We start from the raw sequence: 15099 nt of genomic DNA, 5'->3' as shown, positions 1-15099 counted from the left end.
ATTTTCTGAATTCTTTTGGGTTAAGGCACCGGAGAAATATTTATCAATACTCAATTCAAGTATCATTCCATCAATATATAAAGAGAAAAACTCAACACTGCTATGGTGTTATTCCAATAAACTCAACACAAAATCACAATTTTGTTGACCAAAGCACAGCAGCAACAACAACACCGCGCTCCGCTCCGCTGCGCTATAAATAGCATTTTTGCCAGCGGAGCGATCCGGCACTATGAATAGTCCCAGATTGCTACGCTTTAATTTCAAAGCCGCTATGACTTTTTAAAGCGGTGCGGCAAATTGCCCCGCTCCGCTTCGCTATGCTCAATTTTTGGCCTCGGTAGCGCTCCAAAGCGCGTTCAGGTAGTTTTTTTGGGCTGATTTAATTACATTATCATTGATGGCTGAACGGGGATGTCAATAGAAAGACTTGTGAAAACAGGAAAAAACATACCCATGTCTGTATGAGAGATGATTGATTGATGATCAAAGACATTAAAAATAAAAAGAGGAAATCAAATGCGCACAATTCTCTTCAAGAGATGATTGACAATAAAAAGCAATATCAATCTGAAGAAAAGACAAGAGAGAACAAATGTGCACAAGTCTCATAAAGAGAGAAATAGAAAGAAAAGGCACCAAAACTTGCACAAGTCTCATGAAGAGATGATCAAAAGAAATAGAAGAAAAAGGAAGAAAGCTAACACACATAATTTTTTTATTCTTTTATCAACCAATCAAACTAATCATGGTAAAACTAAATCCAGTTAAAATCAATTTGGTATTTATATGAAATGAAATCACAGTAGATTTGAATCCTACTTTCAAATCAAATTCTTTATCTTGATGTGCATAAATCATATCATAAATGATGGTCCAAGTGACATGTCCAAAATAAAGTGGTAATGATAATTTTCAATACGTGGCTCCTAAAATTACTGATGAACCAAGTAAAGCACCCCAATTGAATTCAAATCCTAAACATCGAGAAAGAATTTTATACTAGATTAGATTAAGGAGACAATGTGAATTTATCCGAATTCTTAAGAACAAGATTAAAAACTTACTAAATACTAATCAAGGCCAATAAGTGATGCGTTTCATGAGAGGATAAATGACAACCAAAAAGAGTGAACAACTACCTAAAAGGATACTATAAGGATTAAGTTGAAGTAAAACACCTAAACCAACACTAAGTTGTAAACCAAGAGAAGTGATAGCTTTAGGTATAGTAATTGAACCAGAAGGTAATGGTCTATTTTCAGTTCTATTAACTTGTGAATCGATTTCTTGATCTCAAAGATCATTGATTGTACAACCTGCTCCTCTCATTACATATGCACCTAAACCGAAGATTCCTAATTGATATATTAATTGACTTGGTGATGACAAGATTGAAGTTGATGCTAAAATGATTGAAGTTGCACATGATAAGAGTGATAAAATTGATCCTATTGGTGATTGAATTCTAAAGATTGCAAGGTATGGTTTGTTTGATTGTTTTGATCAATTGAATCGGTCTTGTATTGTTTGATGCGAAGTTGATGATACTTTTCTTGTCTGAGATGATTTCGCTTTAGTTTGAATTCGATTGGTATCCTGTTTTTGATTTTGATTGGGTAATGTGGAATGGAGATGAAGTTTTGATAAATTTTGACATGAGGTTGACAATTGTATTGCTCTGAGGCGCTAGGACGCATCATAGCACAGCAAATTATCACTATGCAGTGTGCATCAAAATTTGCTATGTGAAATTTGATTTCACAGATAGTTATAGCTAAGCGCAACCCCTGCTATAAGGCTAAAAGGGAAGCGCGGGCGGAGCGCCAATCAGGATCACGAAGTGATCCTTTAAGCGCATTACGCGTAGTTACACTTTTCTCTGTTATGCACATTTCTCTTTCACATCATGACACGTCTTGTAGTTCGTTAGGGTCTCTTTATATACAGAACAAACATCTCATATTTGTTCCCTTTTTCCTTATCGAACTCAAGCTCTTTTTGTGTGTGGCAATTCTCTCCTTAGAATTGCGTTTCCTTTCGATCAACCAAGTCTTCCCCAGTTAAGACTTCTGTTTGATCTCAATCCTCTTTAGGTAATTGCGTTTCCTTTCGATCAACCAAGTCTTCCCCAGTTAAGACTTCTGTTTGATCTCAATCCTCTTTAGGAAAAGTGAAACGCTGATTACCTTAAGACGTTTGCACCCTCTCCGCTGCCGCTTTTTTGGGTGGAGCGGTGGTGGTGTTGGCAGCAATCAATAATATGAAAGGCAGCTTTTTGGGCTTTTGAAAAAGTAAAATTTGGGATTACAGAAAGCTGGAAGGTATAAATAGAGGGGGCCAGAAGGGGGAATGATTCAGCATCATTCAATGCTACCCATGGCTACACCTAGGTGAGTCGTAAATGGGAAGCGGAGAGATCCCAGTGCTCACCCATCCAAAGTGCTGAAATACTGCCCTTGTGATAGGGTTCAGAGAATCCGGGGGGGTGAATCCAGATTTAGGAATCTTAATTGTTATTCCAGAGAATACTCATAGTCTTTTCACACGTAAAGAAATCTCACCCTTGATCTAAAGGGGCTATTTAGTGAACTTGTTACCGAAAAAGTAATTTAATGATGATTAAGAACACTATAACTAATGTAGAAGATGAGAAAAAAGGGAAACCCTGCCCATAAACCAACCATCCACAGTATATATAATCTTTACAAACACTCAATCATGGTAAATAACCTTCAAAAAGCAACAAAAACTCAACAAAATCCCTCAAAAACCCACAAAAAGCTTCTGATGCAAACTTGTGGTGAAATTATGACTAATGAATGACATCATTCAAGCTGTGAAATTGATCAATGATGGACAGACCTTCTTACACAGTGCCTGTGAAGGGCGCCCCCAACGTTGGAGACCTTCAAGAGTTCAAAGGCAAGCCTTTGTACTTGCTGGAGCCCCCAACGTCGGGGGCCCTCTGCACAGGCATTGTGTTATGATGAATACAGGTGATCTTGTTCTAATGTTCATTGCTGAAAACCAATTTTAGAATTTTGACTTTTTTCTAAAGTGCTCCAAATTTAGATTACTATAGCTCATCTTATCAATCTCATGACTCAGATCAATAGTTGGCATAACATGGCCTATTTCCAATGTGTCATGAATAATTTATTGAGCTGTAAAGATTCATAAAATATGATTTTTGTCCTGTAAATGTTGCTACATGTGTGTATGTAAGCTCAAAAGTCAAAACCCACATCATTCTCTTTAATTCCTCATTTTTTCCCCACAAATCCACTGTTACTAGTGGTTACAAGGTTGTAATTATGAAATGGAACATTTTGCATTGATTGAGCTATCACCCATCCTCATCTGGCAAGTCTTGACATAAGTAATAAGCTGAAAACCTTCATTTTTCATGATTTTCACACCTTTTCAAGTCTATTATTAGGGGGGCTCAAGTCAAATTTTTTTACTACTTTTATCATAAAAAACTTTTCCCAATTTCATAAAATTTACACAAAATTTTATGAAATTGGGAAATGTTATACAACATCTCAAATTTTTTTAAGCAGCAAATTTGCGTAAATTTACTGCTCAGAAGGAGATCCGGAAGAAATTTTTACGGTCCTTTTTTACAAATTGGGAAAAGTTTTTACAGCAAGGTACCGTAAAAAACTTTCCCCAATTTTTCAAGAAAAGGTTGCAAATATTTTGACTTGAGCCCCCTTATTAATTTTTTCCATAAATCCATTTGTTAGAATAACTTTAAAACTTATCCTAAAATTCTCGGCAACCATTAAATCCCTCAAACCAATCATTGCATATGGATAACTCCCATAGTAACCTTGTCTACCACTCTCAAGTTTCCCTTGTTTTTGAATAATTTCACTCCTCCCTTATCAATCCACGTGATCAAAGTTGTTGCTGACTAATATGATCACTATCTTCCAAAATTTAACCTTCCCTAGTTATTTCCAAGCTCTGAGCAGGCTCATATGGATTTGTTCCATATACATTTTCATACATCTAAATGCACAGCAAAAGCCAGAGTTTTGCCCCTTGGTCCTTTTCAGATCTTATAAACAACTCTGGGTGTGCCTTGGTTGGCTTGGCCCTGATTGATTCGTGGATCTCCTCGGGGCTGCCCAGGGCCGGTCAGAGGCCGGCGGGGACGGATATACTCAGGGCCGGGGCCCAGCCCTCATCTTGTATTATAGAACGGTCTCAGTCGATTTTCTAAATCCATGACATCATATTTTTCTCATTCTCAATGGACAACAGCGCAAACCGTCGTGCCATTAGACATGCCGCATCTCTCTCGAAAGCCTTTCAAGCTTTTGGCGTTTGGAATGGCCTGAAGTTCGATATGTTTTTGTTCGATTCGCATCAAGTTTTGGTGTTTCATGTTTCTGGTGACACAGTGTGGCTGGGTCTCCTTCAATTTCATGGCCTCTTCAAAAATCTCAATGACCGATTTTCTACTTCACGTTCATCGATTCCTTCCGCTTTTCATGTTGAAAGCGAAGTAGACATGGTTTCCTTTGACCTCTGGGTGAGGTTGATACGCAAACGACTCATGCTTCAGTAAGATTCCGTGGTTTACTTGAATTGTGGTTGTCAACCAAATCAAACCTCTCATGGAGCGCACTCGACCATTCACCTCACCGCAAGGTTTCAGAGTCTGCCCCACTCATCCGCTTCTTGATTATGCTAAACTTAAACTTTTGTGAATAACTACGGTAATCCGATTCAGAAGTTTATAGAACCAAGAGTTCGTAATGGTTGCCTAATCGCATCGCCCTCCTGGACGAAGTTTCGTCCGGTTCACATGTTGCTGTGTCACAAGACAGTGTCATGAAAATTCCTCTAACGATTTACTTTTGTACTATAACCCCGTGTTCCGCTTGAAATTTCCATCACCTAATGATTAAGAAACAAGAAATGCTATGTAGTGGCGATGAAATTAAGATGTTTGTTAACCTTTTTCAACCATTTTCCTTTTTCTTTATCTTCCATTGGTGATTTCAAATTTGTTTTTCCTTGTCGGGAAAAGTTGAGATCATTTCGCCTTTAACTTGTTTCTTACTTTGTAGTATATATCTTTCTTCCTTCACCCGCAATCATTTAACTCTGTTCTTGATTCCGTTAAAAGACTCGCATATATATACCTCTTCAGTTTGATTTTATTCACGCATCTTTCATCTGCAGCTTTACCTTCTATTTTCTCGATGATACAACTTGAATCATCATGAAGAAAAGTACCAAACCGATTTTACTTGGAATCCTTTTCTGTTCATTCTTTTCTTTTGTTTTTTCTCGCAAATTGTTTTTAAGTGAAAGAGAAATCCAAGCAGAAGAAGAAGGATTCAGTTATGATCAAATCTCTACTCCTGATGATAATTCCACAAGCACTGATGATAATTCAACTAGTAGTAGTAATAGTTTATCAAGTGTAAGAGTAAACTCTAGAGAATTACATTTAAGTGGTAGATTTAAAATCACTTCCAAACCAAGGACTCGAAATTATATTTTCGAAATCACTAATCAAACCGCAGCGCTAGATGGTTACGAAAGGTATGAGTTCTCTTTTTCATTCATCATACGGATTTGATAGAAATCTAATTTCTTGAATTTGTTTCCTTCCTAGACCAGTTCTGGTTATCAATAACCAGTTTCCTGGACCATTGATCGAAGCAAATGACGTGAGTAATCTTCATCAAAAAACTAATGATAATACAAAATTGCTCATACATGATTATATGGATATATATCAGGGAGACACACTTCACATTCTTGTCAAGAATAAAATCAATTTACCTGTTTCTATACATTGGCATGGAATTTGGCAAAACGGTACACCATGGATGGATGGTGTTACAGGTTAATTAATTCAAAGACTTGAAAAATAATCAGGAATCAAGATTTGATTGATTGATAACTGTTTTGAATCAATCTCTCTAGGTGTCACACAATGCCCGATTCCTGCTGGAACAGAATTTACTTACTCTTTCAAAATCAATGGACAATTTGGAACATTTTGTATGATATATTTCGTACTTATTAAATTGTATTTTTTTGAAAGTCTCAAACTGATTAAGAAATCTCGAATCACAATGTAAAACATTCAATATTCTCAGGGTATCATGTAAGTTTGCTTCAACTGTCACATCTTCACTTGACATCGCCTTTAAATCTGAGATCTTGGACCATATTGATTGAGTCTAAATTATTCTTATTCTTTGACAGGCTCACGCTCAAAACCTCGCAGCTGATGGTATCCTAGGACCATTAATAATCCATTCCCCAAATGATCCATTAAAAAGAGGAGTAGATTATGATAATGACATTGTCTTAGTAGTAAAGTTGGCATTTTGCTCTTCTTAGTCTCGTCCGTTTCCGATAATAATTGAATTATGTTTCTTCTCTTTTGAATAGTGATTGGTATCATAAGTAAGCCTGCTACCTAATTTGTTCCGGTAACGAATTTTGGGTAACTAATGCTACATTTGTTTATTTGTAGTATGAGTACAACTATTTTAGAGGGTCAATTATCTGCTGCAGGTTACCAAGGTTCATTAGCAGCTCCATCTCCAAACTCAGGTAAACCCCAATTCCATTTCACCTGATCCTAAACAATCCTAGAAGTCCTAACACTTGAATTCCTTGGTTTATTAGCTCTCTTTAATGGAATAGGTTATTTCAATTGTTCTTTATCTGAACACGGTTCAAATTGCAAACAACAAAATCAGATTTTAGAATTGAGAGTTTCAGAGAATGAGAAAACTAGAATCCGTTTGATTGGAGCTGGGACTCATGCTCTGTTTCGTTTTTCGGCTGATAATCATCCTTTAAAGTTTGTGTTGCTTTTTTATGAATTTTTGTTGATAAATTGACAAACAAGTTTGATAAATTCTGTGATGATCTTTATATAGGGTTATCGAAGCTGATGCAACAGGTGTTAATGGTCCTGCTGGAGTTCATCGATTACCTTTTCATAATGGTCAAAGGTTTGTACATCTTTTTTTTAAAACAAGTCTTACTTTGAACGATTTTTAAAACTGATCCTTTGATTGATTTTTATTATATTAGATACAGTGTCATATTAGATACTTCTAATGATACAGTTGGTACGTCGTTTGCTTTGAGAGCAGTTATGGATACGGATTGTTGTAAGTGAAATAATATCTTTCAAATATCCTTGAACCTAACTAATTAACATATTTTTCTTCTTATTTTCAATTCGAAGTTGCATGGGGTAAGAGCCTAAACCTAATCTAAATCAATAATTCCCAAAAAAAGATATTAATCAACAATTTTTTATATTAATAGTTGCACCGGGATTAACAGAAAGAGCAGGTACAGCAATGGCAATCGTAAGAGTAGTACCAAAACATGAAAAAAGAAGATGTGGTTGCAGTACTACCGAATTGAGTTTGAATGCAACAGATTGGAAAGATTCAATTGGTGGACCATGTTTAGATATCAATGAAGATTTAACCCCATTAATCGCTCAAAGTGTACCTGAAACCGTACTAGGAAAAGTAAGTTTTCTTCTTACATCTTGTTCTTTGATGTGTCTTTGATCTCTTATATTAAATTTATTTGGATTTGGTTTGGATTTTAGAGAGTTGTGAATACGAGTTTTGGAGTTTTATTACAACCTAATTCAAAAAATCGATCACAAACTGAATCATTAGGAAGGTTTTTTGTTAATTCAACCACATGGAAGAGTAAGTACACATCAAAGAGAAAGCAAAACATTATTGAATCCTAACCAAACTGATTTTTAATATTTCGATATAGCATATACATATAAACCATTATTACCACAAATGATAAATGGAGGACAAGGGATTTTAAATCAATCAGAAGTAGCAGCTTATACACTAGAAAGTTTAGGATGGTATGATATTATAATTCAAAATTTAGATAAAGCAATTGACCATTCTTATCATCTACATGGAGTGGACTCTCATATTATTGCAAGAGGTAATGGAACATTTGATGGGAATTCGAATTCGAATCAGAATCTTAAGTATAATTTAGTTAATCCTACTAGAAGAGATACTTATGTGATCGGTGGTGGTACTTTTGCGATTAGTGAGTCGAACTTTTCTTGCTAAGGAGGATTTCTTTATTTTTTTGAATTGAATTGGTTTTTATCTTTTCTTTTTAGTACGAGTTTATGCAAATAATGTAAGTCGCATGTTTCATTCAAGTTACTAACCAATATCTTTTTTGATTCTGATTCTGATGATCATATATCATGTAGCCAGGAGTATGGATTTTACATTGTCATATTGGATGGCATTTAGCAGCAGGTTTTGCTGGTGTATTTGTAATGCAACCAAATCTACTATCAACTTATCAAGAACCTGAATTAAATCGAAATCTTTGTAAAAATGGACTTCAATCTTCTAATCAAAATGAAACTGAACCTGGATAACAAATATTCAGGTAGAAATTCTCAAGGTTTCAGTTTTGTTGGTGTATAAAAACAATTGTATCGTTTTTTGTCTTGCATTGTGTTTTTTCTCATACTATTTTTGTTGAAAAGTCTGATGATCATTGGTAGCATTGTTGTGTAGAAAATCTTGGAGAAGAATGAATTGGACATAGTTGAATGGAGCTTATATAGTAACATTGAGTTTTTCAAAAATCCTAAAAACTAAGAGCATCCCCTGTGCGGCAGGAACTAGAAACATGATACAGCTGTGTACAATGAAAGCTGGACACTGCATTTCAGTTTCAGCCATGTTGAAGCACAAAGACAATCTAAATCCCATTCAGCAACAAAACACAAACAAACACAACATCATGTTATAAAGTAGAAGCGTGGGATTGGTGAGGATAGCCACCACACTGATGCTGAAACACAGCCTCTTGGACCCTGGAAACCTGTGGCCCAAATGGAATGATAATGGTTTCAGGTTGTGGTTGTGGTTGCATGATCAATGATGTCATAGGGTTACATAATATTTCTCTTAATATTTATTTAGTGATATATATATCCTTGTTATCAGATAGTTGTTTTAGTTTCTCTTTCTCTTTATCAAAACAATTTGTTATAATCACTACCATTTATTTTAAAGATTTACTTTTTGTTAGAGAAATTCTATAAAAGTAAGACTTGAGAAATCTTTTCATGAGTTTCCAGATCTTCTTTGATTTCATAGTCATACAGGATTCTTAAATGAAAGTCTGGCCATTATTCCCAGCACCGCACAAACTGGATTTCACATTTGGGGTTCTACCAAATCTGGCTTGCAGACTAGCCAAAAGCGCGCAGTGCACTGTAGCGCGGCGCCTGGTGCTGCCAATTAGTAGCCCGGGGCTTCTCAAAGACTGCCGAGTTACACCCTGAGTTACCATTCTGGCCCGAGTAATTTGGATGCTGCACTGTCTGCTCTCGGATGAACGTCAGAAGTTATGCTAACATCACTCTCAGCTTAAATCTGAAAACCACCAACACAACATGACTTGATCTATCCCTCCCAGTACCAATAGAAATTGATCCATCCCATCTCAGAACTTCTTCAAGCTTGATCACAACACCTCTTCAATATTAACCCACATTTACCTCATATTCTCATTGACTTAGCAACCTCACTCCAAGATCCATGCTCTCATCACATTTGGACACTTGGATACTGCAAAACTTGGATGGGAGATGGTCCCTTGTTTTTGAACTGCTTTCAAGTTGTCAGATATGGGCCCTGGAAGGGACTCCATTGACCGGAGACTTTGCCAAAGTTATTAAAGGACTGGAGTAAGGTTGAGGGAAAAAAATAGAACAAGTCATTTCTAGTCATGTCTTATTTCATTCTTGCATGGGTTTTCCATCCCTTGTTATGTTTTATCTATGCTCGTCGACACTTCAATTCATTTTATCTTCAATTACAGTCATTACCTTACATAGTGTTTTTCTGTGAGGTCTTTATATTACATTTTGTGTTCTTTTTTGTTTGTTCATTTTTTCTTTGTGATTTTCCTATTCCTTTTACACCACAAATGGTTTCTTTACATTTTCTCAATGCTTTTTATCATTTCTGTTGCCTTGAATGTATTTGTTTACGTGAAACACTGAGATGCTGCAAGAACCAATTCTGCTTCCAGTTAAAAATGCTGTGAGAAAGGTTTTGCTGCTGTGGGGCAAGCTACCTAGCTTGGTCATGGAAATACCACCCCGCCCTGCCCAATTGACGTCTAGAACCAATGTGTGGCACTTTGAGCCAGACTTGGTTCTACCCAGGTCAAATATCACTGAGTGGTTTCATTGTGAATTGCTTATAATGTTTCTTGCTTGGACAAGCAACATGTGGTGATATGTGGAGCATCAGAAGGCCTGCGCAATTTTCCATTGGAAATTTTTTAGCAGCTAGAAACAGCTACTCACATAATGCAGTCTTCCTGTTTCAGCACTACTTGACAGTCTTCCTATGCAACTGACCAAAAGATACACCATCCAACTTTTTTGTTGTCAACAGTGCTGATCTCTCCTGTCCACAATGTAAAGATGGGACACCCTTCTTGTCTATGGGCAGCGGTGTTTATCTCCATACTGGGACACAGTTACAAAAAGGACTGCTTGGCCAGCATCTTGCGCTATACCAGGATTTTGCCTACCATCTTACACGCACACATGCATTAGCAATCAGAAAATCACACAACACTCAGATAGACAAACCACAGTTAGAAGAAAGTGTAACATGCATGTCTCTTACCTTTCCACACAAACTGTTGCTTGCAACAAGGAGAAGGATCACAAAATGCAGCATTACTATGTAGAGCCACACAAAATTGAAGCCAAACATGTTTGACCAATATTCAAGTGCTTGCGAATGGAAATAGAATTGCAAGAATGTGTCTGCTGTTCAAAATGCTTCAGCTTTTATTGAGGTTCTGAAGCTCCATGGAATTGTACTCATAAGAAGATTTCAAGAGCTAATTCATGCACTGGAAAATTGTTCACCATGAAGACTACAATCAAACTAGCTTTGTTTGGCCAGTCAAGCTTTTAATTTTTTTACAACAAGACATGTGTGATACAGCCACATTTGCAAGCATATGCTTCAATTCAGATATGAATCCCAAAGAGGTGCTAACAACAATTTCACTTTTCTACCCTTGATCCACCACCTCCACTCCAATCCATTCTTCAAAATTGTTTCACTTTCTCATTTTTATACAATTGTGGGATACAAAGTTAAAACTGGGATTTTTTTCCCAGTTTCCCAGTTTTTGTTTTTGGCTGTGTTTGGAACTTTCCCACGTTCTTCCAGTTTCCCAGTTTGCATTTTTGGCGGTATTTGGGAAACTGGGAAACTGGGAAAAACTCCCAGTTTTAACTTTGTATTCCCTAATTGTTTTAACTATCCATTGTTATACAATGACTCTTGTAAAGTACTCAGAAACACCCCCGGTGCTCCGCTCCGCTTCACTATATCCTCTAATTTGTCAAGCGCAGCAATTTTGTGCTATGACCAAACGCTCATTGCTACGCTATTATTTTCAAGGCGCTATGGGTCTTCAAAGCAATGTGCATTTGAAAACCACTTCGATCCGCTATGGGCAAATCTCACAGCAGATAGTGGCTCAAAGTGTGGTCGAACAAGTTTGTTTTCATTGTTGTTTTTTTCAAAGCCTTGTTTTGATTACTCATGTGTACTGTATGATCACGATTATTGCCATTCAATGTGTTGGTATTATTGGTGCCTTCCGATGTCAGTACCCAATCTGATTCCTGCTTGGCCTGCATGCGCTGAATTTGTATATATTTTGAACTACCATTTTTCTTACACCTCCTAGTCCTCAAACCTATCTTCCAAGGCCTCAAATGCCTCTTGGCAGGTGTGGGTCTCCTCCTTGGCCATCTCGGTGACACTTTGTGTGGTCTCCTTGGTGGTGGTGGTTCCGCCGGTTTCATTCATAGTTCCACTATTTTGTTCAGATCGTTGTTTGTGCTGTGCTTTATGGGGACTCTACCTTAGTCCGTTTTCTTGTTTAAATTGTCCTTCAGCTATTCCTTACTTGTGTCCTATTTTTTGCACACCTCTTATGCTTGTCAACTTCACGTTTTAATTTGCCACATCTTGTTTATTGTGGGTCTTTCAGCAGCCCAGCGGCAAGCGCAATTTACAATGTACTGTCCCTTATTTGTTTCTCCTGCGTGGATTGTAATACCTAAAGAATCATTCAAGTTAAAGGGAAACCGTGTTCGACGGCAAAACCCCCCAATACTCCCAATCCCTACTCCAAAATTCGAGGTTTACACGTCTTTACAATAAAACCTCGATCCCACGCGACTGACCCCTGATCAACTACCCGATCGAAAAGATCCTGCATCTACCCTCTCCACACCCTCACTTTCCATATTCCATCAAACATCTCGCCATGCAACCACATCATAGCCGATTCAAGTTCGGCCTTCAGGTTTGATCCTCCGGAGGCCTCGACACTCATCCACCATTGAGGCAATCACCACCATCATTCATGCCGACTGCTTAACGCCTTCTCATTTCAATGCCCCAGATCATATCAGCTCCAAACCGAGTCGCCCCAACCAATATGAACCAAACCCCAGTCAGTCACATGTGGCAAATGATGTCTCCGTCCTCTGCTGATCATCATCCAGAACTCTCCAGAGCGTGGGGACAGAACGAAGTGGTTCTTTGGGTCGACGCCTCATTTCACGTGCTTGCCGATCTCTATCATGTACCGCTCAGACCCGTTAAGTGCTGATGTGGTTTCTCTTATCACAGTCTTAGACCAGCATCTGCTATATATATTGGATGTCTCCTCAAATATTGTGTTTCATATAACCTACTCTCCAATCCCGATTAATTGTACATCGATGTCGGAACAGTTCGAATCCATTGACGCGGCGCTCTCGAGCAAGGACTTCATCAACCTATTATATGCAACATGTCGCGATGGTCAGTTGTTTCTTGATGTTCATATGTTTATCAAATTAGTATTAATGTGTAGTACGCCTTGATAGGAATTCCGAATCGCCTCATCTTGGTTTACAAGCACGGTTTTCCGATTGAAGTCGAACGATTTGGCAACGTAATCTTTAGTTTCTACAATCACCACTCTCCCAATTTTTTCTGTGTGATTTCCCTCTTGGAATATGTTTACATTCCATTTGTCATACCCGGTACGTTGAGCGTAAAAATCACAGAAAGCCTCCTAATCCACTGACCACGTGTGCCTACTCCTAGACCACGCTCGACTAATAATGTTAGATCATCAGCAACGTGGAATTCCTCACACCCACAGGATCAATGTGGTAGTGAAGGATGAGGTCAAGGTCACATTGCGAAGTATAGAAATATTCATGAGGTCTGCGTGTTAATGTGCCTCCGTCTTACAACTTTGCAAGCATGACTTGGAATACCTGAGGTGCTTTCAAGATTTCATTCATATACTTGGCTTCATTTTGCAATTCCATGTTTTGTATTTTGGTTGCCATGAAAATTAAACATCAATATTACGAAACCAGATTGTGCTGATTCTATCTCCCGTATCCTTATTACGCACTGCGCTTGATTTGTTCATTGTATTGTTGATTATATTGTTCTATAAGTTTGTCCTGCGGTCACCAAGTCACTTGGGTAGGTTTTCAAATGCACTTTCATAACGGCACAAGTGTTGTGTTGATGACAATATATCATGCAATTCTCATTCACAAGTCAAAGGGTAACCGTCTTTGACGGCCAAACTCCCCAGTACTCCCATTTCCTACTTCACATTTCGAGGTTTACACGACTTCACAATATGACCTTGATCCCACGGGACCTACCCCTGATGAACTATCCGATCCGAATGATCCCACATTGACGCCCTTCGCCACATCACTTTCTCATATTCCTCCAAACGTCTTGCCATGCAAGCACGCCATAGCCGATTGCAGTTCGTCCTTCAACTCTGCTGCTCTGGAATCCTTGATACTCATCGTGGCGATTACCACTGCCCGGCATGCCTACTGCATACCACCTTCTCATGGACAATACCCCGGATCATGTCAACTCCGAACCGAGTGCCCCCAACCAATGCGTACTAAACCCCAGTCAGTCACCTGTGACAAAGAAAACCGCCGCCTTATCAAACAGGTTTTTCTCTGTGCCATGTCAGATGACAAACATATTTATCGGGCTCCTGTTCCATTTCGACTGATTCACATGATTGTGTAGGCTCAATCCTCAAGACTCAAGCCTTCGAATTTTCCAGGTATCTCCCTCATTTGATTACGTTTGTGATTATTCCTGGCCACCGGGTGTCAGAATATTTTGTTGACGTCTCCGTTATCTGCTAATCTTCATTCAGAAGTCTCCAGATTGTGTAAACGGAACGAACTGCGTCTTTTGGTCAGTCCCTCATTTCACGTTCTTGCTGATCTCTGTCACGTACCAATCAGGCCCGGGTCTATTCCAAAATAGCGACACTGGGTTCGCACTATCTTCCGACCTTTGAGGCATGTGGTTCGGCTATCTTTCAACTTTTTCCTTGACAAAATCTGTCAGGCAAAGCCATCCGACTCACAGCTTCCCTTATTCCCTGTGTCAAAATGCGTAATCCTGGTATCCTCCACCTTTGCGAAGGGTAACTTCGGGTAGTTTTTGCCCCATGAAAGCGCTTCGTACATCTGATCAGCAAAAGGCAACATACACCGGCGCCTAGATGGGCCAGTCTGAAAACGGTACGTTTTGTTTCCAGCTGCGACCACTTTCAATGCCTCACATGCTCGCGTTCCGACACACCTCTTGCTCCTGAAATAGCCGAACAACCAAAGTATAAAGGTGGCATTGTCCTATGCGTAACCCCCTGGACCATACTCCACAATTCATTGCCTTACTCATTTGGATTCGGTGTAGCAGTATTGTGTACGATGCGCCATCATTTCCTTCATCAATATTTTGTGTCTTCCTTTGTGATCGCTTTTTACATATTGCTTACCACTGTTTGCATGCGTTTGATTTTCCAGGATCTGTAGCCACTTCCTGATTCACATCTGTATAGTCGTCCCAGTATACACATTGATAATGTCGGAACCCAACCCCTGCACCGGTCATGGCGTATATTTTTCTGGCATTTTCCAAATCG

The 15099-nt window shown here is 38.5% G+C and overlaps 2 protein-coding genes across 2 annotated transcripts; one reads left to right on the top strand and one right to left on the bottom strand.

Annotated features, from left to right (window-relative positions):
• Positions 1-656: 656 nt before the first annotated feature.
• On the bottom strand, positions 657-861 carry MELLADRAFT_92752 (uncharacterized protein; the record flags this gene model as incomplete). The annotated part of the gene is made up of 2 exons (XM_007415564.1): positions 657-700; positions 744-861. The coding sequence occupies 2 exons, from the start codon at positions 859-861 to the stop codon at positions 657-659; spliced, it is 162 nt and encodes a 53-aa protein (XP_007415626.1).
• A 4381-nt stretch (positions 862-5242) lies between these two features.
• On the top strand, positions 5243-8440 carry MELLADRAFT_92751 (multi-copper oxidase laccase-like protein; the record flags this gene model as incomplete). Its single annotated transcript, XM_007415647.1, has 17 exons — positions 5243-5568; positions 5642-5696; positions 5769-5874; positions 5956-6033; positions 6132-6139; positions 6241-6356; positions 6430-6444; positions 6515-6594; positions 6670-6847; positions 6927-7001; positions 7084-7163; positions 7241-7249; positions 7324-7535; positions 7619-7724; positions 7798-8094; positions 8171-8190; positions 8267-8440. The coding sequence occupies 17 exons, from the start codon at positions 5243-5245 to the stop codon at positions 8438-8440; spliced, it is 1935 nt and encodes a 644-aa protein (XP_007415709.1).
• Positions 8441-15099: the final 6659 nt, after the last annotated feature.

This window comes from Melampsora larici-populina (genome assembly GCF_000204055.1).
Source record: "Melampsora larici-populina 98AG31 unplaced genomic scaffold MELLAscaffold_52, whole genome shotgun sequence".
NCBI lineage: Eukaryota > Fungi > Basidiomycota > Pucciniomycetes > Pucciniales > Melampsoraceae > Melampsora > Melampsora laricis-populina.
The sequence above is the reverse complement of the archived record's forward strand: the minus strand, read 5'-3'. Positions and strand labels throughout refer to the sequence as shown.